Source organism: Miniopterus natalensis, chromosome 3 (genome assembly GCF_054644295.1).
Source record: "Miniopterus natalensis isolate mMinNat1 chromosome 3, mMinNat1.hap1, whole genome shotgun sequence".
Taxonomy (NCBI): Eukaryota; Metazoa; Chordata; class Mammalia; order Chiroptera; family Miniopteridae; genus Miniopterus; species Miniopterus natalensis.
This window is the reverse complement of record NC_142083.1, coordinates 73,975,764-74,002,719: the sequence shown is the minus strand read 5'-3', so window position 1 is coordinate 74,002,719 and position 26,956 is coordinate 73,975,764. Positions and strand designations below refer to the sequence as shown.

The window sequence follows — 26,956 nt, the reverse complement described above, 5'->3', positions numbered from 1 at the left end:
ATTTATGCTCAACACATTTCCTATGTTAGAGGTTTCATGGCTATTTCTATCTCTGAGCTGTCAAGTCCTGGCAGGCAAAGGATGACTTTGTGTCCCCAGTTCTGGCCCATAGTAAAATGCTCAATAAATAATTTCTGAGTAGCCCTGGTCAGTGTGGCTATGTTGGTGGAGCGCTTTCCCTTACAACAAAAGGTTGCGGGTTTGATTCGAGGTCAGGGCACATACCCAGGTTTTGGGTTCCATCCCTGGCTGGGGCACATATAGTAGGGGCACATACAGGAGGCAACCGATCAGTTTCTCTCTCACATTGATGTTTCTGTATCTCTCTCCCTTCCTCTCTCTCTAAAATCAATAAAAAACACACCTTCAGGTGAGGGTTAAAAAAAATAATAATTGCTGAGTGAATTAAAGTATGACTAGTTGATAAAGAATAAATAGTTAGCAAATATTTACTGAGCATTTACTATGGGCCAGACAATATATATTGAGTATATGTTGTGCCTACTTTCATGAAATTTAACGCCACATAAAAGTAAATATACAATCACTTATAAATTAATAAAAGCTTTTACGTGTGTGACTAATACAACTTTGTATATGATGATTTCAGGAAGATTTGTGCTAATCAGATGAGGCCTGGATTCAGGTTTTGTCAGGCCTGAAGTTTATATAATTTGGGGAACCCCTATTAAGAAAACAAAATTATGAATATAAAATTAGGTATAAAAGTTAATGTTTATTTAGATTGAGAAATCACAACCGGTTGCAAATGTTAAGGTGACAAGTACCATAAATATTACAAAGCTAGATAAAAGCTCATTTATGACTAAAGATGTTAACCACTTGTCATTCATTGCAAATGAAATACCATGTGTTTTGCTATCATTTTACTGTGGTGTTTTATGTTTTGGTTGTACAGAAGTTGTAATCACATACTGTTTTTTAAAAAGCTAGATAAACAACCTGGCCGGGTATCTCAGTTGGTTAGAGCATCATCCTGATATGCCAAAGTTGTGGGTTTGATCCCCAGTCATTGCACATACAAGAATCAACCAATGAATGCATAAATAAATGGAACAACAAATCAAGGTTTCTCTTTCTAAAATCAATAAATAAAAATTTTTTAAAATTAAAAGATAAATAAGTAACATATATTTGTAGTAAATAACTACTCAGTACACCTTTATAATACTTTCACATCCTGCCCTGGCCAGTGTGGCTCAGTTGGTTGGGTGTTGTCCTATGCACTGAAAGGTTGCTGGTTCGATTCCTGATCAGGGCACATGCTCAGGTTTCGGGCTCGATCGTTGGTAGGGGGTGTGCAGGAGGCAGCAGATTGATGCCCCCCCCCACTTCTTTAAAAATGAATAAAAATATCCTTAAAAAAACATTAAAAAATAATAATACGCTCATGTCCTACCTTTTTCTTACAGGTGTACTCTTTGAGCACCTCTCCATATGATGATGATTTTGTATTATTATTTTCTGTTCTCTCTATATCTCAGTCTTCCCTCTAGTATAAACAACTTAATTTTTTCCTTTCATTATTGAATTTATAAATATCTCTTTTGGCTTTTGAGTTTATAAGCATCTCTTTGACTCATTATTGGTAAGGTCAAAACCTCTATCAAATTCCTTTCCTACAAGAGCTATGAGATTCCAGACCATTTCAAAACATTCACATGCTGTGATTCACCTTAAAAACTGTTTAAATTGTTGGCACTCATTAACCAGGGCTTTGGGGAGGAGCGAGGCAGGTGAGGTGTAAACTTCTGAGCTTTCAGGTAAATTTAACTCTAGACTTGACAGGGTTACATGGGCCTCAGGACGGGGGCTGTGTTATGGAAAGAGGAATGACAATTTCTATAATTTATGGTGGAAGGAGATGAGCTGTTTGTTTAGTATGTGTAGGAAAAGTCCTAACTCCAAGACTGCCGCAAACAACTGTAATGGTGTGGATAGCAAAAAGAAAGCCCTGCCAGCTATTGAGGGGTGGAGTGGGGGGTAGGTGTGCTCCACTGCTATGGCTATAAGTGACAGCAGTATATTGAGCATGGGCAGGGGATGGGGTGACAGCCTAATATTTGGGGTGGGAAGATAGTGAAGTGCCCTAAGTGCTCCAATAGTGAAGAAAGGAGAGTCTGAGATTTGTTTGGGCCCATTCAGGTAGAAACATGGATGCTCACCTGTGTAATGTAATTTAGTGGATACTGAAATAGCTTGCCTAGGAAGTGGTCTTGGGTGGTCAGAGGGTGGAGGAAATGACCTCACACCTACAGGATAGACCAAGGGTGATTCCTGAGCACTGGAGTGAAAATCTCAGCTATCCTCTCCATGGAAAGGGGAAGTAATCTCTGCCAGATTATAAGATCTTTGAGGCCAGGAGCCATGTTTTACAAATCTTGCAAACTAGCACAGTGATCACCTGTCACATAGCAGATGCTCAATAAAAGTTAAATTTTATTCATTCTTTTATTGGTATATACTAGGTACTAAGAACTGAATTACATGCTGGAGGGTGGGAGCTGAGGACCCAATGATACAGGATCTACTGAGTATTTTCTTACCTAAGTTGCTCTCTTCTCTCTAGCTGAGGGAGGTCTGGTTCTCAGGGGTCAGAAATACAGGGTTCAAGTCTGTGGTGAGCTATTATACTATTTCACCCCTCTGTCTCTCCAGCCCCTCCCTCACTCCACCTTGCCTCATTTCTCTGTGTATCTTGGTCTCTACCATTTAGGCCATGCGCACACACCCCCCCCCCATCACGAAGAATCATGATTCATCCATAATGATGCACCACCCCCACCATCAAAGGATAAATTCAAGCAGAGCCCAGACATAACTTTTGGAGGAGAGTGGGGGCAGGGAGGAGTGTAACTTGGAGAAGCTGAATAAGAGAAGGGAGACTGGACTTAGATCAGGGAGGAAGAAGGGTGGTATTCCCAGTCCAGACCAGGTCTGCCTGGCTCCAGCCAAGCCGGCTGTTTCCTGCCCTCTGTGACCCCCCACCCCGGAGCAGGTCCTAGGCAGGGCAACGAGGAAGGGCAGGGGTGTGGGGAGCACCACTTGTGGCAGGAAGATAAGTGAGCTGGGACAAGAGGTCACTAGAGGCCTGGCTGTCCTCTCTGGGGGGTTAAAGGCACTTGGCAGCCCCCCAGGCATCAGTGACTCCTCCTTCCCTCTCTCTTGGCTCCTCAGCTCTTCCAGACTCTGTCCCCCATAAATACTTTCTGAGTCTAAGCCCTTTCCTTCCATTTCTTCCACTGGAGGACTCCTGCAGCTCCCTCCATCCACCCCATGACTCACACTAGGTGCCCTGATGTAGAAGGGGGTTGATAGGAGGTTCACTGCTTTCCTTGACCCTCCCCTCTAAGTGATGGTATGGGGGGGGGGTGGCAATGAGAGGAAGAGCCCTCCCAGCCATCCTAGGGCCCCCAGGAGCCAGACAGGAAACAGCCTCAGGAAAGACAGCAGCAACCCAGGCCCCGGCCCCAGAGTCGGGGCTGCGGATGGCGCGGAGTCCTCCCAAACGCGACAGTGAGAATGAGAACGGTGATTGGGGAATCCATCCGGACCCCTCACTCTCCCTTGCTTCCTAGACTTTTCTATCTTCCTTCCCATCTCAACCCCGTTGCCTTACTTCCTCCCTGCACTTTTCAGCGCTAGGTTGAGCGCACAGTAAGTCCCCAATACTTAATGTTTGTTGAATGACTGTGTGAACGTTCACTTCAGGGTTATCTAAGCTGAGATCACTGCCTTGGGGCCCACAGGGCCACCCTCCATTCTCAAAAGCTTCCCCCAAACGCCGTCCCTTGCGCCAACTAAGGGGTAGCAGGCTAATCCAGCAGAATCCGCAGTCCGCAAGAAAATAATGCGCACCTCTGGGGAGCCCTCCGCGCTGCTGGGTGTGCTTCTCTCGCTCCCTGGTCCGCCGGGCTCAGGCCTGCCCCAGGGGTCCCTGGGCCCCGGGCTGGATACGCGTGATCCCGGGCAGAGCGCACAGACCCTGTGCACTTCTGGGCGGTCCCCGGGCTCCGCGCCTGCCGCCCCTCCCCCTTCTCCAAACTTTCTCCCAACTTCCCGACCTGCTCTACTCGGCACCCCGCTCCGCTTCCCTCATGAATTATTCAGCAGCGCGCGATCCAATCAGCACCCCCGGGCCCCCAGGCCGAGCTCGGGCTGGGGGCGGCCCCCCTAGCCTCCCGCGTGCCCCTCCCTTCTCCGCCTGGAGCCGCCCGGCCCAGTCCCAGCCCCCGCCAGCCCAGCCCCGGCCGCCCGGCCCTGTTCCGCAGTCTCCCTCCCTCCCGCCCGGACCCCTCTCCGGCTTCCACCCTCCCCGCCGGCGCGGAGCGCACTCGGCCGGGCGGTGGGAGCAGCGCCACTCCAGGGAGGGGGCTAGAGAGCCAGAAACAGGCCCACCCCCAGCCAGCTGGGGTGGAACCCCGAGGCTCCGGAGGGACCCCGACTTCAGCCACGTCTCTCTCTGTGCCCGCCCAGCGCGTCCCTGCAAGGACTCCCCAGCCAGCCCGCGCGGCGGGAACTCGGGGCCACACCTGGGCGCCGCCGCCCGGTGCCCGGCGCGCCCGCATGGGCCTGCGCTGAGGCTCCGACCGAGAGTCCCACGCGGGAGGTCGGCGTCTACCCGCTCAGGAGGGGTTCAGAACTGGGGGGGCTAGAGCCCCCCAAACTCAGATCGGATCCAACCGGAGTGAGGCGGCGCCATGGAGCTCCGCGCTCTGCTCTGCTGGGCTTCGCTCGCAGCCGCTTTAGAAGGTGAGTTTCCTTAGGGGCATCCCTTGACTCCTGGGGCCCCCAAAGTTGGGCCTCGGAGTGGAGGGGCCGACCTCTCTCTACCCCTACCGGGGCACCTCAACCCCGAACTCTTCGGACCAATAGTACTAGACCGGGCGGGGGGCGGGGAGGAGGCGGCCCAGCGGGGAGTGGAGTTTTCTTTTGTTTGGAAAAGAGATGGAGTCCGGCTCCGTCCCGGGACGTCCCCCTGCCCCGGCTCCCCAGTCTCTCACTCCCTACTTCAGACGCCTTTGGCGGCCTTTCCTTTTCTCCCTACTCCCAATCCTCAAAACTCTCTTCAAAGTTTCTGACCCTCTTCCCACCTAGGCAAAAAAGGGGAAAGGTTTATGGAGAAACAACTGCAGACGAGGCAGAATTTTGCACTAGGCCATAAACCGCCCCCACCCCTCATCCTTAGCATTCACACCTTGATCCTACAGTTCCACATGCCTCTGTCAGGATGACCACCTTCTGCACTCACAGTCCTAACAAGCCTCCCAAAGCCACTGTCCCTGCCACAGAGAGGCGCCTTTCCTGGTTTCCCCAGGCTGTACCCCAGTCCTCTAAATGCTCTCTAGACTCCAGCCCTGCCCAAGTCCTAGACAAGCTGGCTTTCCTCCAACCCTACAGGCCATCAGAAACTGACCTGTGCAGCCCCTCTGTAGCCCCGACTCAGCCTAATGACCGCCTACCTCCTCATCTCTCTAAATTTCTAATTCTTCTATATCCTCCCCCCCAAGTGTTCCTCATCCATGAGTCTCTCCCCTCCCCTCCCCTCCTAAAGGGGGAACCAAGAGCCCTATAAACCCTCCTCCTACAGCCCTAATCTCCTTTCAATGAGCTGCCTCCTCCCCTCCTCCCCTTCACTGCCTGGAATCAAAGGGGTCTCCGGGGAGGGGACTTTGGGGGGCTGCTGAGGAGGAGGAATCAAAGGCAGTTAGAAACCCCTCTCCTCCAGGCTGGGTAGTGCTGCTCTGGGCTGGGGATCAAAGGCTGGGTGTGGGAAGACTGGCCCGGCTCAGAAAAAGAAAGGGTAAGACTGGGAGAGATAGGAAATCAGAGCGGAGAGAAAACCCACCAGGATGAAGTGGGGTGAGAGGGAAAGAAAGATGCAAAGAGGAAGAGGGAATCACTTCTAATTGCTGTTACAAAATGCTTTCTAGGCCCCAGGCCCATGCTGAGGGCTTTATTTTTTCATGGTTCCCACAGCCTAGAGGGTGGGAGGGATTGTTGTCCCATTTTACAGATGAAGAGCCTAAGACTTAGAGGAGTTAACTTATTTATCCAAGGCTGGGTACCCCAGTGAAGGTGAAAAGTGGGAGACAGGAAACAGGAGAGAGATCAAAAGAGAAATGTAGATGGACAGAGAGCTGGAGAGAGAGCTGAGAGGCAAGAGAAGTGACAGATCAAAGAGAGCTCAGGGGGAGGCAAGACCAAGATAGAGTAAGAGAAAGTGAGCCACTCAGAGCACAGGGGACAGCCCTGAAACAGAGACAGTGTGTAAATTGGAGACAGGAAAACACTATCCAGGCTGGAACAATGGAGGGTGGAGACGGCAGCCTCTATCCACCCCTTTCCCAGAACCCTGGCATCCTGTCCCCAGCCTGCTGGACGGTCTCCCACCACCCATGGGGGCCAGGGCCTTACCTGGGACTGGCCGGTCTGCCTGATCCCTTGCCCTAGGTGGATATCACTTGGTCCCTGGGAGGAGGCTGCCCCACCCACCTGCCCTCCCTTCTCTCCAGCACCCCTCATGCTGGGAGGTGGGGACCTGGCCCCAGGTGTGCTGCTGGTTCCCCTGGGGACCCCCCCACATTGCCCTGGCCTCCAAGGGGATTCCCTTACGCTCCCTCCACCCTCTACTGCCAGGGCCTGTGCAGTTTTCCCTAATCCCCTCCTTCCGCCAGGGCCCCGCCCCTCCCCGGTATCCCTCCCCCAGGCCTAGCTGAGCCAGGTGTGTTCACACTCTCCCCCCCAAACACACACCCCTAAAGACTCCTCCCCTTTTCCTCCCCATAACCAAATCCAGATGCTAGGCCGCTGGCGGCAGGGGCTAGGGCGGGAACCCAAGCATCCCAGCCTCCAGCGCTTCCCCCTGACACGGGCGAGCTGGGATTGCGGGGTGGGGGGTGGGGGGGCCGGGGGAGGAGGGAGTCGGGATCCTGGCTGGGCCTCAGGAGCTGAGCACCACCTTCCTGGATCTGAAGGACGAGTGCTGGGTCCCAAAAGGAGTGGGAACATGGAAGAGGAGTAGAGTTGGGGGCAGGGAGGTAGCAACTTGGGAGTTGGGGAATTGACTGGAGGCACTGGCAGCCCTGTAAGGAGATGTGTCCCGGTGCCAGCAGCCCTTTGCCCACTACAGGGTCAGGGCCAGGTCAGGGCTCTAGTTTAATCCTTTCTGAGCTGTTTGCCCTTCTCCCCTTCCAGAGTTTGCACCTTCCCCTATGCTCCAGGGTACAGCCATTCAGGGAGGCCTAGATCTGTGAGTCCTAAGGGGGCAACAAGCCTACCAACTGTTAGGGATGGGTTTGGCATTCAGAAAAAGAGGCGAGAAATGGGAGGGCAGGGCTCACTCCCCTCATCTCTTGTCTCAGTCTGACTGACTTCCAGCTTGGAGCTAAGAGGACTCCCCTCTAACTCCGTTCCTAGGCTTCTGGTCTTCCCAATGTCTCCTCTAAGCACTGACTGGCTCTGTCTGTCTGTCTTAGAGACCCTGCTGAACACAAAATTGGAAACTGCCGATCTGAAGTGGGTGACGTTTCCTCAGGTGGAGGGACAGGTAAGAGCAGGGCCCAGGAGCTGGGGTTCAGAAGGGAAACTGAGGAACAAATAGCACCAGTGCCGACCTGCTTCCCATGCCACTGCCCTCCAGATCACAGCAACAGGAACCAGTGTCTTCTGAGCTCTTGCTCTCAGAGATCCCCTCCCCTAACCACTTCTGCTTGATGACAAATACCCTCCCACTGACCTTTAAGCCATTCAGCAGCCCTCATGCTGACCTCCTTCTGCCCACAGTGGGAGGAGGTGAGCGGCCTGGATGAAGAGCAGCATAGCGTTAGGACCTATGAGGTGTGTGACATGCAGCGAGCCCCAGGACTGGCCCACTGGTTGCGCACGGGTTGGGTCCCCCGGCGAGGTGCTGTCCATGTGTATGCCACACTACGATTCACCATGCTCGAGTGCTTGTCCCTGCCCCGAGCTGGGCGCTCCTGCAAAGAGACATTTACAGTCTTCTACTTTGAGAGCGATGCCGACACAGCCACAGCCCTCACACCAGCCTGGATGGAGAACCCTTACATCAAGGTACCCAGGGCACAGCCACGGGCCAGGGAGGCCAAGTGGTCTAGGGGCAATGGAGGCAAAATTCCAAGGCCCTTGGTTGGGGCATTGGAAGCAGGAGCCTCAGGTCTGGGGAGGGAAGAAGGCCGTCTGCTCAGTGGAACAGCAACATGTAGTTGGGCTGCTGGCTGGCCCCCCGGGGAGATCCTCTCAGTCACTCTACTCCACTGTACTTAGGCCACCCCACAGTTCCCCCTTTATTTTCCTACCCCTTACCCTGGAATGCCTTCTCTCTGCCTCTTCTTCCCACCTACTATGCCTTCTAAGTTCCAGCACCTTGAGATACCTTTTCTGAGGTGCCCCGCTCTGGGGTCCCACCTGTCATAGCACTCATCATATTTTATAACATATCTGTGTTTCCTTCATTTCTGTTTCCTCTGCACTGAGTTCAGGACCTGACATAGAGTAGGTGTTGATAAATTTTTGTAGAATGAGTGAATGAAAGGAAAGGGGGGTGCAGGACAGAGCCTGGACACCTCGTAGGAGCTCAGCAAGTATTCATGGACCATGTTGGGACCTGCAGGACAGTGTGGGTTGAGAGGTGGGGAGAAGGTTCTGGAACAGGAACTAAGGAGGTTGGGGAAAGGGTAAGCAAGGAAGAAGACAGTCCACCTGGTCCTTGGGGGGTAGAGGACAGCAGCAGTTGAGTCTTTTCTCGGACCGGCAGGTAGACACAGTGGCTGCTGAGCATCTGACCCGGAAGCGCCCTGGGGCTGAGGCAACCGGTAAAGTGAACATCAAGACGCTGCGTCTGGGCCCACTCACCAAAGCCGGCTTCTACCTGGCTTTCCAGGACCAGGGCGCCTGCATGGCCTTGCTGTCGTTGCACCTCTTCTACAAGAAGTGTGCCCAGCTGACCGTGAACCTCACCCGCTTCCCGGAGACGGTGCCTCGTGAGCTTGTGGTGCCAGTGGCAGGGAGTTGTGTGGCTAATGCTGTCCCTGGCCCTGGCCCCAGTCCCAGCCTCTACTGCCGGGAGGATGGCCAGTGGGCTGAGCAGCCAGTCACTGGCTGCAGCTGTGCTCCAGGGTTTGAGGCCGCCGAGGGGAATACCAGGTGCCGAGGTGAGGGCTGGCATGTGCCCAAAACAGTGTTGCAAATCCATTCGGGGAAAGTCATGTACCTGGTCTTGGATCCACTTCTTAAATTTCCATTTTGAACATTCTTTGCTCTCCTGGGCACTCAGTTCCTGGAGGGCCTCTTTTCCTCCCCTGCCCTCCCCCATCCATCCCCAGCATAGTTCTGAGCCCTTCCTCACTTCCACACTCTTCCTCCTATGTTCACTCCTTTTCGGACATGGGAGGCTATCCAGGGATGCAGAACTGTACTCAGTGGGGGCACCTTGTTGGGCTCAGAGGACAAAGGTGTGATGGTTTCTACTCTTGTTCATTACGGTTCCTGACTATTTTCACAGCCCATTATGACAGATGATGCAAGAATGTCAAATGCTATCTTTGCTCCTCACCACCTTAGTATTATGGTCGCTCTTAGATTGGCCACCATATCTCGCTAACAAAGAAGTACACACACACACATAGCTATGTCACAAACTTTTCTTCATATTTTGATCATTGTATTTCAACTTACTTGGTTTACTTTATAATCCAGCGTGTTTTGTGGCATTCAGTTAAAATTATTGTTCTGAGCAGTGGTCTTTGGGTTTTACCAGACTACCATGGGGCTAAGGGGTGTGGATATTAGGGTTAATCCCCAATCTGAAGGAGGTTTCCTCTTAGAGGTGAGGTTTCTGAGCTCCTCCTGCCCTGCTTCTCCCTGTGCATTTCATGCAGTCTTAAGAGTAGCTGCATGGCCCTAGCTGGTTTGGCTCAGTGATTAGAGCGTCAGCCTTTGGACTGAAGGGTCCCGAGTTCGATTCCTGCCAAGGGCACGTACCTTGGTTGCAGGATCGATCTCAGCCCTGGTCAGGGCAGGTGCAGGAGGCAGCCAATTGATGCATCTTTCTCACACTGATGTTTCTCTCTCTCTCTCCCTCTCCCCCTCTCCCCCTTCTGCTCTCTCTGAAACACAATGGAAAAAATATCCTCAAGTGAGGATTGAAAATTAAGTTAAATAAGTTTAAAAAAAAAAGAGTAGCTTCATGACCCTGGCCAGTGTGGTTCAGTGGTTGGAACGTCAGCCTACATACCAAAGGGTTGTGGGTTTGATTCCTGGTCAAGGGCATGTACCTGGGTTGCAGGTTTGATCTCTGGCCCCCATCCGGGTGCGTGTGGGGGGCAACCAATCAATGTGTCTTTCACATCGATGTTTTTCTTTCTCTCTCTCTCCCTCCCTCCCTTTCACTCTCTCTAAAAATCAATGGAAAAAATATCCTCGGGTGAGAATTAGACAAAAGAGAAAGAGAGCAGCTGCATGTTTTTGTTGCATATTTTGTTGAATGCTTTTCTTCTCTCAGCCTGTGCCCAGGGCACCTTCAAGCCTCTGTCTGGGGAGGGGTCCTGCCAGCCATGTCCAGCCAACAGCCACTCCAACACCATGGGCTCACCCATCTGCCAGTGCCGCATAGGCTACTTTCGGGCCCGCACAGACCCCCGTGGTGCGCCCTGTACCAGTAAGTGACCAGTGACCCCTGGTGGACCCTCATCCCAGTCCCCACCTTCCCAGGCTTTCCTCTTCTTGACCCTTGCTTGCTGGTGCCCAGCCAAGTCCGTGTGGCTTCCTGTCTGTCCCTCTGCCCACCCCTCACATTTGCTCAGCCTCTACCTGATTCCCTGGTTTTCTACAGCCCCTCCGTCGGCTCCAAGAAGCGTGGTTTCACGCCTAAACGGTTCCTCCCTACGCCTGGAGTGGAGTGCTCCCCTTGAGTCAGGCGGCCGGGAGGACCTCACCTATGCACTTCGTTGCCGGGAGTGCCGTCCTGGGGGGTCCTGCACACCCTGCGGAGGAGATCTGACCTTCGACCCTGGCCCCCGAGACCTGGTGGAGCCCTGGGTTGCAATTCGAGGGCTGCGTCCTGACTTCACCTATACCTTCGAGGTCACTGCCTTGAATGGCGTATCTTCGTCAGCCACCGGGCCCGTCCCATTTGAGGCTGTGAATGTCACCACTGACCGTGAGGGTGAGACTGGGGACTGAGGGCAGCCCATGGTCAGATGGGAGAGATGTTGGTGGGAGAGGCCAAGGAGGTGTGCAGGGAAAAAGGCAGAGGCTGTGGAGTGGGGTCTCCAGGAAGAATGGAGGGTCAGGGCTATGGGGGAAAGAGGCAGAAAGAGAGTGAAAAAGATGCAAAAGCAGGCTGGAGAGTTGAGGATGGAAGTCAGAAGGAATTCTTGAAACATTTGGAGGACCAAGACAAGTGTAGCCCTCAGAAAAGTTGGGAAAGGTAAGGGACAGACCTGCCATAGGGAAGAGCCCCAACATGTCCTGTCTCTCACAGTACCACCTCCAGTGTCTGACATCCGGGTGACTCGGTCCTCGCCTAGCAGCTTGAGCCTGGCATGGGCTGTTCCCCGGGCACCCAGTGGAGCAGTGTTGGACTATGAGGTCAAGTACCACGAGAAGGTGAGACCCGGCACTGTCCCTGGGGTTGGGGTGGTGGGCAGTGAGATGTTCTCCAGGAGTGGAGCGCCTAAATTGTAGACGCTTGACTTCCAGCTCTGTGAGACTTTGGACCAGCCCTTTGGTCTCTCTGAGCTCAGTATCTTCATCTGTAAAATAGTTGTCATAACAGTACCAACTCTGCAGAATTGCTGCAAGGATTAAGTAAGACAATGAATGCAAAACGCTCAGCATAGTACACATAAGTGAGCACAAAGGCCTCACCCGCTATGTAACAGGACCAAAATGTTCGTTGTGGGGGCAAAGGGTAAGGGGAGGTGGAAAGAGCAGGGGGAACTGGGGGCCTCTACTTAAGGCCAAACTCTCTTCCTTCCGAACAGGGTGCAGAGGGCCCCAGCAGTGTTCGGTTCCTGAAGACATCGGAAAACCGGGCAGAGCTGCAGGGGCTGAAGCGGGGAGCCAGCTACCTAGTCCAGGTGCGGGCACGCTCTGAGGCTGGCTATGGACCCTTCGGCCAGGAGCACCATAGCCAGACCCAGCTGGATGGTGAGCCTGGGAATAGGCATGGGCTGGAGTGCTGCTCCTGAAGGACCCCTAAAGTCACACTTCCATGCTCCTCTTTTTCTCAACTGAGAGGCATTATGGCCCGGTGAGAGCATAGGGTGCAGAAACCCAAACCAACAACTGGGTGTGAAGACCTGCTCTGCAACCTGCCGCCAGCTGTGTGACCTTTAGCAAAAACTTGACCTCTGAGCCCCACCCACCTCTCTGATCCAAAAAAATGGAAATATAAGGCCTCTCTCACAGGACTCCAGAGAATAAATAGGATGACACCTGTTAGTTATAATATGTTTGCCCAGTGGTTTTCTAAGCCTTTTAATTTTTTTAACAGTTTTATTGAGATATGAGTCATATACCATACACTTCACCCATTTACACTGTATAACTTGTTGGCTTTTAGTATATGCATAGTGTTGTGCAACCATCACAATTAATTTTAGCATTTCAGTACCCCCAAAAAGAGGCCCTATACCCCTTCCATCACCTCCTAGCCCCAGGCAAATACTAATCTACTTTCTGTCTCTATGGATTTGCCTGTTCTGGACATTTCATACAAATGGAATCATACAATATGTGCTCTTTTGTGACTGGCTTTCTTCACTTAGCATAATGTTTTTAAGATTCATCCATATTCTAGCTTATATCAGTGCTTCATTTCCTTTATGGCTGAAAAATATTTCACTATGTGGCTGTGACACATTTTATTTATCCATTCATCCACTGATGGACATTTGAGTTTTTCCCACTTTGGGACTATAAACCCTTTCATTTTTATTTAGCCTTTGGAACCTTTCGTTCAAATGGGACTTTTTGTGGTCACCAGCATTTATAACAGAACAAGATCAAACCCGATCTGGCAGTCATAAGGCTGGTAAACTTCCTCCCTTGCCCCGAGGGGCTCTGGAGGGGCCCATGGCCCATGGAAAACAGTTTGAAAATCACCATGCTTCCCTCACCCTGCCTCTCCACCCTCCCCAACCTGTCACACTGTTCTCAGGGGAACCCCAGCTCTTGCAGCTGGTGTAGGGCCCTCAGGAGCCATCAGGTTGTCCTGATCATTTTTTTTCTCCCCCAGAGAATGAGGGCTGGCGGGAGCAGCTGGCCCTGATTGCGGGCACTGCAGTCGTGGGCATGGTGTTGGTCCTGGTGGTCATTGTCATTGCAGTTCTCTGCCTCAGGTGAGTGCTCTGGGCACCTGGAAGCCCCTGTGAAACCTGTATAGGTGGCCACCTGCCCTCTTACTCCAGGACAAGACTCCTTTATGCCTCAAGAGCCCATTTCCACTTGGAATCTTTTTTGATCCCTGCTCCTCTCTTCCCATTCCATCCCTCTGGGAACATAGATATGTGACTCAGTTTACCTTTTCTTTCCCATTGGCTATAGGAAGCAGAGCAGTGGGAGAGAAGCTGAATACGCAGACAAACACGGACAGTATCTCATTGGGCACGGTAGGTAGGCCTGTTCTGAAGGAAACAGGGCTGAGGCAAGGCTGTCAGCCAAGAATTAGGGCATCTGAGTGCAGAAAGTTACTTGGCTAATGGTCACTGTGTGATTCCTCAGGTACTAAGGTCTATATTGATCCCTTCACTTACGAAGACCCTAATGAAGCTGTGAGGGAATTTGCAAAAGAGATCGATGTCTCCTATGTCAAGATTGAAGAGGTGATTGGTGCAGGTGAGAGGAAAGATGCCTGGATGCCCAGGAGGGGAATGGGTTGGGGAGGGAAGGCAGGGCCAGACTAGGGGGAGAGCTAATCCTTGGCATCCTTCCTAAAGGCGAGTTTGGGGAAGTGTGCCGGGGGCGGCTCAAGGCCCCAGGGAAGAAGGAGAGCTGTGTGGCCATTAAGACCCTGAAGGGTGGTTATACAGAGCGGCAGCGGCGGGAGTTCCTGAGCGAGGCCTCCATCATGGGCCAGTTCGAGCACCCCAACATCATCCGTCTAGAGGGCGTGGTCACCAACAGCGTGCCGGTCATGATCCTTACTGAGTTCATGGAGAATGGTGCTCTGGACTCCTTCCTGCGGGTGAGCTCTCCTGCCCCCAGCCTCCCAAGTCCACCTGTGCTCCCCCAAAGCAGCCAAGGAGCTCAGAACCCAGAGCAGATGGTAGTTCCACATCACTCCCCTCTTGCCCTTCATTCTCCCTTCAGGAAAGGTTGAGTTCCTGGGACTAGCCCTTCCTTAGGCCGTGGGTGGAACTGGCCTCTTTGTGGGGCAGCTGACCCTAGGCTATAAAGGGTCATCGTTCATCCTTTTGACAAATATTTCCTGAGCACCTACTTGTGCACCAGCTACCGTCCTAGGCCCTGGGAATAAAGCCATGAATATCTCTGCTCTTGGGGAGCTGGCAGTGTAATGGGAAGACTGAAAAGTAACAAGTAAACAAGCTTTTATAAAAAGTAAGCAAGTAGCTTCAGATGTGAGAACAATTAAACAAGGTCATGGAAAAGTGGCTAGAGATGAGTTTTGTCACTTTAACAGGTTTGACTGAATTTTATTACTTTGTCAATTTTACATTGCTTTTTTTCCCCCCCTGTTGATTTTTTAGAGGGTGGAAGGGGGTGGAGAGGAGAGAGAGGAGAGCGAGAGAAACATCATTGTGAGAGACACACATCCATTGGTTGCCTCCTGCACCCACCGCAACCCCAGCCAGGAATCAAACCTGCGACCCTTCCAAGCTCAGGCCGATGCTCTAACCACCGAGCCATGCTGGCCAGGGCTACATTGCTTTTTTTTTAATCAAAACAATTTCCAACATAGCAAAATAACATTACATTTAGCCCTGGCCAGTGTGGCTCAGTTGGTTAAAGCATTGTCCTGTACACCCAAAGGTGGCAGGTTGGATATTCTGGTCAGGGCACATGTACAGGTTGCGGGTTCGATCCCCGGGTGGGGCATCCAATCGATGTTTCTCTCTTACATTGATGTTTCTCTCTCTCTCTCTCTGGCCCTCTTCCTTCCTCTTTCTCTAAAATCATTAAAAATATCCTCGGGTGAGGATAAAAAAACAAACAATAACATTGTATTTAATAAAATTACAATTCCCTGGTATCTTCTAATACCCAGTCGATATCCACATTTCCCCAGTTGTCCCCAAAATGTCCCTTACTGCTGGTTTATCCAAACCAACATCCAGGTCAGGATCAAGCATTATACTTAGTGGCTACTGTTTTTGAGCTTCTTCTAAAGCCAGGGCAATCCCTTGTCATGACCCTGACATGCTAAAGAGCTGGACTGCTTGTCCCCTTGAATGTCTCACTTTGTAGATTTATCAGATTCTTCCCTGTGGAGTCATTTAACTTTCCCTATATTTCCTGTAAGAGAAGTTAAGTCTAATATTTTGATACATTCAGAATTAAATGTTGGTGACCAGCTTTCATTAGGGGTGCTGTGAACTTCACATGGCACCCCATCAGGAGACACGGGCCACCTGGCTCCCACCATGAGTGATGCTGAGGTTGACCTGAAGTAATGTGATGATAGCCTGACCCTCTCTTGTGGAGACAGGAGTCTGTTCCATTGGTACCTGACAGAGATCCACTGTAGGAAGGGATAGGGGGTCTATTGTAGAAGAGATGACATTTGGGTCGATGGAAGGAGCCAGCCTTGAGAACGTGGGGGAAGAATTGTGCTGGGGGTAGAGAGTAGAGACCAGAGTGGGCAGGAACTCAACAAGAAGCAGAAAGGTAGGTGAGGCTGAGTCTGGGGAGCAGAGGAACCATGGTGGATCTTGATGTAGGTGGTGGCCCTGCCACATGGGCCTTGTGGCCTTGGCCAGGAATTTGGATTTGATTAGAAGTGTAAGGGGAAGCTTTTGCAGGGGTTTCAGTAGGAGATCCTTTTGGTGGGTGCTGGGGAGCAGGAGTGGAAGGAAGCTAGGAACCAGTGAGGAGACTTTCATTCAGGCCGTGAGGATTGCAGTGGAGTGCAGAGAAGAGGCTGGATTTGGGTTATGTTTTGGAAGCAAGACCAGCAGAATTTGCTGATGGATTGTAAGTGGGGAGAGAGGAAGGAATCATGGAAGCTCCAAGGTCTATACTTTGAGCGCCTGGCAAGTGGTGTTTCCACAAACAGATTTGAGGCTTGGGGTGGGTTCAGGCTTGGAGAATTGATCTGGAATTCTGCTTTGGACTCTGTGTCCCTGGCCCTGCGGGGCTGCCAAGGGCCCCCTGCATGCTAGCTGAAACCAGAAGATGGGATTGGTTAACTAGTCCTGATTGCTTGATTTACCTGGTGAGAACAAAACTAAGGGTCAAGGTCAGGGTTTAGACCTTGGTTTTGGCACTGTGGTTGCTGATGGTACACCGATTCCTCACTATTCTCTTGCATACTATACACAGTCCAAGAAGGCTGAGCTAGATTTTGGCTGAATCAGCACAGATGTGTCTCCACCTGTAGACAGGTGGCTCACAGCATACTCTTGTCAGAACTCAGTTGCCATTAAATAAAAAGAACATATTAGATCAAAAACATTTGTTAAGTATGTCCTGGGTATAAAGCACTGTACTAGGTTAAAAGGAAGGAAAATTTAAAATCTCTCCTTACAGTCCAATTAAGAGAGTGAATGCATATATTTAAAACAGGAACAATTATAAGCATTGTGTTATGATAGTGTAGTAAGAGCTCAGAGAACTTGAGATAAGAGAAAGGAAGAGAGCTTACCTGGGAAGTCTGTGGGTCTGCTGTACAGGGGAACCTGAGATGGGTCTGGAAGTGCCAAATATGGTTTAGAATGTGGAAGGAAGGGGGAGTGGAGAGTGAGCTGTCCTAACCATGCCCCTCTCCTTGTCCGCTCTCTAGCTGAATGACGGACAGTTCACTGTCATCCAGCTGGTGGGTATGTTACGAGGCATTGCCTCGGGCATGCGCTACCTTGCTGAGATGAGCTATGTTCACCGTGACCTGGCTGCCCGAAACATCCTGGTCAACAGCAACCTTGTCTGCAAGGTTTCCGACTTTGGCCTTTCCCGATTCCTGGAGGAAAACTCTTCTGACCCCACCTACACGAGCTCTCTGGTGAGGCTGAGGGACTGACATAGGAACTAGGTTCTTAGGGCCAGGTGGGCAGGGAAGATTGAAAAGGTGGGAGGCTAGGGGGCTGATGGCTCTGATCTAGGGACAAGATGGAGGAGCAGACCATAGGGTGGGGGTGGGGGTCAGCTTAGGGAACCCAGCTTCCGGTTGTCTAGGAAAAGAATGGAGTTGGGGAGCTGGGTGTTTGGGTCTCAGAAAGAAAGGAGTTCTGAGCTAGGGGGAAGCTCAGACTGGGAGCAGAGTGCCTGGGTCCCTCAGCTCATCTTTGCTTTTCTCTTCTTAAGGGAGGAAAGATTCCCATCCGATGGACAGCTCCTGAGGCCATTGCCTTCCGGAAGTTCACATCTGCCAGTGATGCCTGGAGCTATGGGATTGTGATGTGGGAGGTCATGTCTTTTGGGGAACGGCCCTACTGGGATATGAGCAATCAGGATGTAAGTGTCCCATGGTCCTACCATGTTTTCTTGGAATATTCTCACCTGGGATATGGGTGGGGGTGGGGTTCCCAGAGAACTCATCACTGCTGGGCCCTTGATGAGAGTAGCACAAAGAAGAGTTGATCTTTGTACCTGAGAGTTTGATATAGCATGTTTGGTCACAGAAGGACACAGGGATGGAGGGCATGGTTGGGAGCTTACACATCTGGATCATAGCCAAGAGCACCTAGGGCTTTGAGTCATAGCCAGCCTCGAACCCAGCCAGAAGGACCCCTGGATTTGCCATTCTGGAGGGCTGTTGCACCCATCCAAGCATCTGCTAAGTCGCCATTTCCTTGAGGTCCTTTGGCATCCTCATTCTCCCCAGACATCCTCACCCAGTGCTTCTGTCAATTCCAGGTGATCAATGCCATTGAACAGGACTACCGGCTCCCCCCTCCTCCAGACTGCCCCACCTCCCTACACCAGCTCATGCTGGACTGTTGGCAGAAGGACCGGAATGCACGGCCGCGCTTCCCCCAGGTGGTCAGTGCCCTCGACAAGATGATTCGGAACCCCGCCAGCCTCAAAATCGTGGCCAGGGAGAATGGCGGGTGAGGAGTCCTGAGAATGGGCCCTTCTTGCTGCACTCTGCCACCCTTCCCCCCTAAGACCTCCAAAAAAGTATGTGTCCCTTTGTCGGTATGTGGGATTGTCCCGGTCTGCCTCTCCAAGGATAAGCTTAATGTGACCACCCTGACACAGCCGTGGTACTCAATGCATCCTCCCCATCCTTGCCTTCCAGGGCCTCACACCCGCTCCTAGATCAGCGGCAGCCTCACTACTCAGCTTTTGGCTCTGTGGGTGAGTGGCTCCGAGCCATCAAAATGGGACGATACGAAGAAAGTTTTGCAGCTGCTGGGTTTGGCTCCTTCGAGCTGGTCAGCCAGATTTCCGCTGAGTAAGTCATGGTAGGAGCTGGAGGTGAGGGTTAGAGCCAAGCCAGAGGAGCACCTGCGGACCAGAATCCAGCCCACTGGTTCATCAGGGGCCTTTGGGGTCAACTCCTGGTGCCAACTTTTCTAGAGCTCCCTCAAAGCATTAACAGCTGCTGGGGCTGAAATCCCAGGGAATCTTCTAAGCCAGCTGTGCCTGCCTCGCCCTCTTGCACCATTTCAGCCCTTGGTCATCTGCTTCCTGCCTGGCAATCTGTATCTATCTTTGTGCATCTATCTACATTCCAGACCTTGCTCTCACATTAACAACGTGTCAACTTTGGATGTTTTCCCACCCATAAAAGGAGAAGATTGGACTAGGTTTTAGGGAACCTTTCCAGCTTTAATGTTAAATGGTTTTATGATTGTGCTTCCCAAATACTATTTTTCCCTTAGTTGGCTTCTCTTTGGTACTTCTCCTTTCTGCCTTCCCATTTCTCTCACAAGGACTTTTCTGGCCCTAGATTTGAATAACAGAAATAGAAGGAATAGAAATCTGGAACCAAAGGGTGCTTGGAGGCCCTCGCCCTGGTGGGGCAGGTCACAGGCCAGTCTGACCCATTGGGCCTGGGTGCTGTCTTCACAAACTTGTTCCAACCTCTCCTTGATACAGGTTCTTACTCTCCGCTTCCCACCTCTTGTTTTCTCCCTTATCTTAGTCTCCAGGCCTCGGGATGGAGTGGGGGAGGCAGTTTGTTTTCCCCCTTCCTCTTCACCCTGCCCTTCCTCTCGGGCCTTTTTCCTTCTGACTTCCCCTTTCACCTCTAAATCAATCTGTGCATCGCCTTCCCCCATCCTCATTTTGTGGGCCTTCCTTTCTCTCTCTCTCTCTCTCTCTCTCTCTCTCTCTCTCTCTCTCTCTCTCTCTCTCGTTTCTTTCCTTCTCTGATTCTCTGCCTTAATCCTGTTGGAGCTTCCATCCAGGCCCCTGCCCCCCCACCCCTACCTCCCTCCTTTCCACTCACCCACCCCACCCCCCACCCCAGGTCCCTGGGCCTGCGGGATGCCTAAACTTCGTCCCCTACTGGGGCTGCGAAGAACTGTGCCCTGGCTCCTAAATCCCCCGGAAACTGCTGGGCACCTATTGACCTGTGCCCCTTCCCCTGCTGGCCTTTTTGATTGGCTGGCAATCCAGAAGTGGTGACCAAGTTTCTGAAGCTAAGCTAGGAAAGCCGCCCCAGCAGCCCTATGGCCTCACCTAGCTCTCTGTTCTTCCCCAGGGACCTGCTCCGAATAGGAGTCACTCTGGCGGGACACCAGAAGAAAATCCTGGCCAGTGTCCAGCACATGAAGTCCCAGGCCAAACCTGCAGCCCCAGGCGGGTTGGGAGCACCATCCCCCCAGTACTGACCTGCGCCTCATCACCTGGCCCCACAGCTCTGGAGCAGCAGGAATTCCCATGCTGGGGACACCACTCCCCCTTTTTTGGGGGCAGAATCAGGTGGGGACCCAAGAGGTCCCCATCTCTACGTCCCATTGGATTGCACTTTGAACCTATGCAGGTGGGGAGATGGCAATTTGGAGAGACAGGATTTGGGGATTCTGCCATATGGGAATGTAGAAGTAACATGCTCCCCAGGTGGGGAATCCCACACCAAAGGTGTGGGAGCCCTTCTTTCAGGATTGGGTGTGACCAGAGAGAAAGGAAGTGTCCATAATCTGCCAACTCCCAGAGGTGGCTGGGTGCAATCCCACAACCTCCCTTTGATCCCCAATTAGGGACCCGGGTGCACCTCCTCACCTTGAAGGGTTGCAGACCCTGGAGACCAAAGAGAAGAGGGTGACAAGCCTTTAAGCTCAGGAGTGGAGCACCATGGTGGGAGGCGGGAAGGGGTGTCATGGCCCAGTGACAAAATCATTGGACTTGGATGTCCCAACCTTGCTGCTGTCTCCCCTGAACTCAGTTTTCCCTTGTAAATACCCTTCCCCATCAGCTGCCTTCATATTGAAGGTTTTTTTGAGTTTTAATTTTTGTTTTTGGTCTTATTTTTTTCTTCTCTCTTTTTTTTTCTGTTTTTATTTCTGTTTTGTTTTTTACTGTCTTTGTCATAACTTTTTGTGTTGGAGGGGACCTGTTTCGTTATCACCTCCTTTGCCCAAGTTGAAACAGTGACCCATCATTGTGTCTATTTCCAGAAGAGCACAACCCCTAGACATTTCTTTTCCCCGCCAAATACCCTCAAGCTGTGTCCATGAGGGGGTTTGGGGGGGGCAAGGTGGTAGTGGAAACCAGAGACAGACACCAGTGCTTGGAGGGGTTCTTAAATTATATTTAAAACAATTTTTTTGTATAAATAAAAGAAAATGGGAAGTGTCACAGCTCTGGGGGTGATTGGGAGTAGGGGATGGAATAGACTTCTGAGGAAAGCAGAGTGGGTGTGGAGGGGTGGGAGGTCTGGAAACAGGGCTGTGGGGGGCTGGGTGCTTAGTTCCCAGCCCCAGGGTGTGTTTGAGGTGGTGAGGTGGGGGCAGTGGGAGGTGAGTCATTGGCAGCTGCTTCTAACAGCTCCAGATGGCTCTGCCAAGAGCCTGGGGCACCTCCGGGGTGGGGCTGCCCCCTCCTCCCTAGCCCCAGAAGGGTGCTTGTTTGAGGCAAAGAGGAGGCCTTGGGCTCACAGCCCTGCTCTACAGTCCCCTGAAGTGGGTGGGGGCGAGGCATCCACTGGGATGGGGGTCCAGTCAGATGGAGACAGATGTGGACCAGATGCTGACAGCTGGGGTTGGTTTAAAGGCATGGAGGAAAAGTGTGTGCACTGGCTGTGGGGGAGGTGCAGAGAGCTGGGGTGGAGGATGCAGGCCCCCGCGTGTGTACACAGACAGATGCGGGCTCGGTCGGTCGGAGGACAATTCCCCCTTTCAAGACGCTGCCCAGGCAGGTTCTCCCAGCCTCTGGGGAAGGGGAGGGGGAAACTCCTGAGTGTCTTCCCCCCACTTCTCCCTTCCAAACAGAAGGATGAAGATGGGGTCAATCCCCATTGTTTTTCTCTGCCACGTTCTGTTTCTTTCCTCCCAGTCTGCCTGCCCTCAGGGACACCAGCAGGGGCAGGCCTCCACTGAGGCAGCTTTGTTATTTCTGCATCTCAGTTGCCTCCTGTTGTGGTGTTGGGGTCGGTGCAGCGTCCAGCATCCTAAATCGTAGCTTTTACCTCTCCCAGCCCAGGGAGCCTCTGGCAGTGATCCCATCTCAATACTTTGGAATCCTCTGTTCCCTCATCTGATGAGATCGCACCCATATTATACCTCCAAGAGAGGGAGGGACTCAGTCTTGCCAAAGATGGAGGGGGTCTGGGTCCAGAAGGAGGAGGTCTGTCTGGAAGAGGCTGGCCCAGGCCACCCCCTTCCCCTGACAACCAGACACTTGGCTAGGGAAGGTGACTTTAGCAGGCCAGGGGAGGAATAGGTCAAGGGATCAGGGCACAGGTGAAGAACAGAGGCAAAGGGTTAAAGACTGGGTAAAGGTCTGTACAGGTGTACAGCAGGAAGCCCCATGTCGCCCAGATTAAAGCATGGACAGCCAAGTTCCAGAATTCCTGAGACTGCCTATCACACCTAGCTTGACTGTGAGCTGCTCCCCTCAGCTAAGGGGCAGGATGGCCTGGCCATGGGCACCCCTCCCTCCCCAGAGCCCTATCTCAGCCCAAGTTAGGTCTTGCTTCCTTAAAAGAAGGTGGCTGCAGGGCAAGTGATCTCAGGAGGAGCACAGAATAAGAATACCTTTCTAGAACCCAGTGTCCTATCTGCTTTGGTGTCCCCAAACCCAAGTCTCCTGTCCCTTGTGATCCTACATCCTGACTGTCCTCACCCCAGTTGGAAGCTTTCTTTTCCTTCTTTGAGTCCAAGCAGAATGTCCCAACTACTCCCCCAAACAAGGACCTGCCTGGTGGGAGGCACCAGGCAGGGGGTCGGGTCAAAATGTTTGCCCTTTGACCTCAGGCTGAAGTGGGGGGTGATGGTGCTACTCCTACTAGGATGGAACTCAAGACTCAGCAAGAGGCCCCAGACCCCACCCTCAGTTGCCATAGTAGCTCTTGGGCCCTTTGGGAAAATGGCTGTGTGCAGAAGGTAGGGTCCCCTTAGAGGGGCACAGTCCTGTTCACCCTTTGGAAAAAACCACATTTCCCATTCTTAGGCTCTGCCCAGCAAGTCATCCCTTCATTAGGAATGTCAGACTCTTTAGGACCACTTTTCACTCCCCTAGTGGGAAGCGCAGAGGTCAAGTCCTCTGAGAAGCAGAATTCTTAGGGGGAAAACAGGACAAATGCGAAATTTTCTCCTGTATTCCAGAAGCCAGAGGGCTGACGGCCCACCTTGATATGGCTTTGAATAAGAAATAGGCCTCCCCTCCTCACACCTACCCCCTCGGGACATTTTGTGGGGCACTGAGCCCTATGCCCCACACACCTGCCTGCCTTCTATTTCTCCTCTCAAAGACCCATCTCAGACCCTCTTCCATCATGATTATATGGAAATTTATATCTCAAAATCAAACAATTTTATTTTAACTTTTTTGAGGACAACTCAAAACTAAGTGACTTTGAAGGCAGGCTCTGGAACAAAATCTGAGGGGAAAGGGAGGAAACTATTAGAAGCTGACTCAACTCCTGGTGGCCAAGGTTCTGGGTTGTGGGGCTGGTTCTCACCTGTGTCTGCCAGCCTGTCTCTGTTCTGGCTCAGCATTTTCTCCCTGAGGGGGGAGGGGGCAACAGAGAGGGTCAGTGCCCACTCCCCATGTTCACTCACCCCTCAGCTGCCCTCACCCCCTCTCGCAGAACTCACCTCTTCCTCCTCCTCTTCTTAGAAGCACATTCTCTGATCCCTGCCAGCACTATGACCACCACAAGCACCAGCATTCTCAACTGGATGGCAACAAAGTTGGACACTTCTGGAATGGGATAGGAAGGGGTGGAGGAAAAGACACTTCCTTTTGGTCTTCGGTTGCTACCCTGAAGGGCCTGCATACCCCTAAATCCCTAGTTGTGGCTGGTTCTTCCTCTACGGGGCTGTTGCTCCATTTCCAAGGGTTTTAGTGCCCCCCCCAACCCTTTCTGTTTCTGGGCTCACAGCTCCCATAACCCTTTTGGAGGGATGTTCATCCAGTTAGTCCCTGGAGTCCAGGGCATCAGTTCCACCAGTACTTCTCAAAGAGGAATCCTAGAATCACTTCCATCAGTCACCTGGGAGCTTGTTAAATATGCAGATTTCTGGGGTGAGTCTGCAAATGAATGTGTTAAACAAGCTACCTCTCCTAGCCCTGCCCCCCTCCCATTCTTAGGTAAGATAAAGTTAGCAAGTCACTGGCCCAGAGGCTAAAGGTCTTGGAGAGGCCTAGAGTGATACAAGAAGAGAAATAAGAGTGGGGGTGAGGCATATAGATCTCAGGAGAGAGCTAGAGTCCAGAGAGATTCCAGAAAATGTGCGTAGGAGATGGGCACAAGGACTCAGATTCTTTGAGAATCCTGTCTTGTTAATCTCTAGGGATAATATTATATATTATTATATTTTCTATAATATAGATTACAGTAATATTTTATTACCTATCTGTTATATGTCTATCATACCTATTAGATGCAAACATTATATACATGGAATAGCGGCAGTTGCTGGTGGGGAAGGGACCATGAGGATACAGGGCCTGAGATTAAGTTCTTACCTGGCTTTTCAGGGAATGGTACATCCCGAAGCTCCATACAGAAGTCTCCCCCATAACCAAGTTCACACTCACAGGTGAAGTGGGTGACCTGCTCCTGACAGTGCCCGTCGTTCTGACAGGGGTTCCGCAGACATAGGCTTTCTACAAGGATAAAGGGGGCTGTGTGTGGGTGGGGGCGTTCTTGGATGGCACCCACAGTCAGAGAGAGGCCTGGGAGCAGGGACCCCAGGGAGGAAAACAGCAACTTCCATTCCTGGCTCTGCACTCACTAGCTCTGGGCTCTAGGGAAATTGTTCATTTCTGAACTCCATTTTTTTTTAAACCTATAAATGGGGAGATTATGCTTGCTACCAAGTGCTGAGTAAGGGCCAAAACAGATCATGGGAAGCTGATGCTAAGTTCTTGGCAGATAGCAGACGCTCAGGACACATCAGGTTCTTAACTTTTGCCCCTCCTGACAGATGAAGGGGCTAAGCCAGAAGGAGCGGAATTAAATGGCACAAACTTTCTGGCATGGATGAGGAGAAGTCCCGGGCATAGGACTGGGAAGGACAGTCCTCAGTCCAAGGATGCTCGAGGTATGGAGGCAGCTTAAAGCCAAGGGGCTATCTGAGTTCACGTCAGAAACAGCCGTGAATGAAGTTCCCCAGGGTGCAGATTTCCCCCGCGCTGCAGCTGAAGGGTTCACACAGCTGGACCTCGGAGCTGGCACAGGTGCAGTGCTGAGTGCAATCCTCAGTCACAAAACTGTCACCTAGCTGGAGAAGGAAGAAGGGCTGGAAGGAAAAGGTCCTGTTTTCCTCCCTCCGCACCTCCACTCCCCAGGGCCTCCCAGACCCCACGACCTGGTAGCAGATGCCATTGTTGGTCCAATCACAAGGGGCCAGGGAAAGGCTCTAGGTGCCACTGTAGATGTAGCCTGGGAGGCTGGCACAGCCTTCCACATGGGAGCCCTCACGGTCCCTGGGGGCCGCCAGGCTGGCACAAGAGGCAAGGCAGGGTGTCATACAGCTCTGATAGATGGTATTGGCTGGGCATGCCAAGGCTGAAGGGACAGAATCACAGTCAGAGAGTGGCCGGCTGGGGCTGGCCCCATAGGTGTGGGGAACCTGGGGCTGGAGAGGGAACAAGTTCTCCAAAGACTGAGCATTTTTCCAACTCTGCCACGAAGGTATAGGTAAGGAACACAGCTCATTATAGGCAGGGAAGCTAGAGAGTGGGCCCCGGCTCTGAGTGCCTCTTTGTGACATTAAAGCACATTAGGAACTGGAGGAGAGAAGATGGGCATTGGTGAGGAGATTGGTGACAGGGTGGGGATGAGGCTTCCTTGGCAGAGCCAGAGAGGGCTTAGGTTGGGAGGACGCTGACATGGTGAGAGTTGAGGGATGCAGAACCCAGAGGGGAAGCCCCAGGTGGGGGCAATGTGGTGGCACAGAGCTGAACAGAAGCAGAAATGACTGAGGGTGGTCAGGGGCCAGCTTTGGGGGAAGGTCAGTGCATCAACCGCAGTGAGTGTGGTCCCACCAGCTGGTCAGGGTGGTGGCTGCTTCCTGGCATAGCCACTGAAAACCTGGCAGCCACTGAAAACCTCGCAGCGCAGCTCCTCCTGCTCTTTGGGGTTCTAGGCGACACACAGATCAGACACACAGTGCCTAGGGGAACAGCAGGAACAGTTGAAGGCTGTCAGGTGGAGGAGGAGGCAAGGGCACCCAGTCCTGCAGAATAAGCCTGGAAGCGCCTGCAGAAAGATATCAGGCCGTGTGTGTGTGTGTGTGTGTGTGTGTGTGTGTGTGTGTGTGTGTGTGTAGAAGGGGTTGAATCAAAAGGAATGGAGGCCACAGAGAGAGAAGTGAACCAAACAGGGAAAATCAGAGATAAGCAACAGGACCCAGGGAAAGGCAATTCCCACTGTCCCAGGTCCTCACTCACTCCTGGAAGGGCTCTGGGGCCACAGTCTGGTGACAGGCAGCAAAGGGGCCCTGGCAGATCTACCAGCACCCTACGTGCCTGAGTGCTATTGATGAGCTCCAGCTGTTCCAGGCTGCATTCTGACACATAGAAGCCCAACTTCTCTTCTCCCTCCTCCTCCTCCTCTTGGATGGACCTGGGGCAGAGGCCTATGAAGGCTGGTGAGTTTAGGAAGAACTGAGAGGGAGTGTAAGGGATGGGCACAAGCACAGACCCTGATCCAGAAGGCAGGTGCCCCCCACAAGATTAGGAGAAACAGGCAAGTGTGTCTGAACACTCTCCTGTGGGTTTCCTCCTCTGCTGAGGATATGGGGGTGAGCAGCATGTGTACAGATATTGGGCTGTCTGTTTCTCATGCCTTTGGACCCTGGGCCTCCCTACCCCAAGCCCCAGCCCTCTCACCTTGAGAAGCGGGGGAGGCCTCCATTGATCTTCACCTCCCAACTGTTGCCAAAATTGTTGAGGTTCTGAGTGAGGGGACCATTGGGCAGCATAAATTCATTCTTCTGGTTCTTGTCAAAGTTCCCACACAGGCCACACACAAGCCCATAGTACGAGTCGGGCAGGGAGATCACTGCAGGAGGAAGGGGGCATCCAGAGAAAGACCCCTCACCTCTTTGCTTTCCCACCCCCCCTGGGGCCTCCACTGGAATTCAGGGCCCCAATCCCAGGCAGAAGTCCTCTCACC

The 26,956-nt window shown here is 52.2% G+C and overlaps 2 protein-coding genes across 2 annotated transcripts in view; one reads left to right on the top strand and one right to left on the bottom strand.

The window, feature by feature from the left end:
• Window positions 1-4,291: 4,291 nt before the first annotated feature.
• Window positions 4,292-20,967, top strand: EPHB4 (EPH receptor B4). The gene is made up of 17 exons (XM_016217788.2): window positions 4,292-4,773; window positions 7,500-7,570; window positions 7,807-8,094; window positions 8,798-9,194; window positions 10,544-10,699; window positions 10,874-11,206; window positions 11,525-11,649; window positions 12,027-12,192; window positions 13,283-13,385; window positions 13,591-13,655; window positions 13,768-13,881; window positions 13,983-14,230; window positions 17,006-17,221; window positions 17,524-17,673; window positions 18,076-18,269; window positions 18,461-18,616; window positions 19,871-20,967. The coding sequence occupies exons 1-17, from the start codon at window positions 4,722-4,724 to the stop codon at window positions 19,998-20,000; spliced, it is 2,964 nt and encodes a 987-aa protein (XP_016073274.2). The 5' UTR covers window positions 4,292-4,721; the 3' UTR covers window positions 20,001-20,967.
• Window positions 20,968-23,174: 2,207 nt separating this feature from the next.
• ZAN (zonadhesin) overlaps window positions 23,175-26,956 on the bottom strand; it is a 35,505-nt gene continuing 31,723 nt past the window's right edge. The window contains 9 exon segments of the mRNA XM_087815197.1: window positions 23,175-23,209; window positions 23,291-23,334; window positions 23,427-23,529; window positions 24,301-24,441; window positions 25,805-25,865; window positions 25,868-25,952; window positions 26,230-26,285; window positions 26,287-26,404; window positions 26,671-26,842. Coding sequence (XP_087671323.1) covers window positions 23,175-23,209; window positions 23,291-23,334; window positions 23,427-23,529; window positions 24,301-24,441; window positions 25,805-25,865; window positions 25,868-25,952; window positions 26,230-26,285; window positions 26,287-26,404; window positions 26,671-26,842 — 815 coding nt within the window.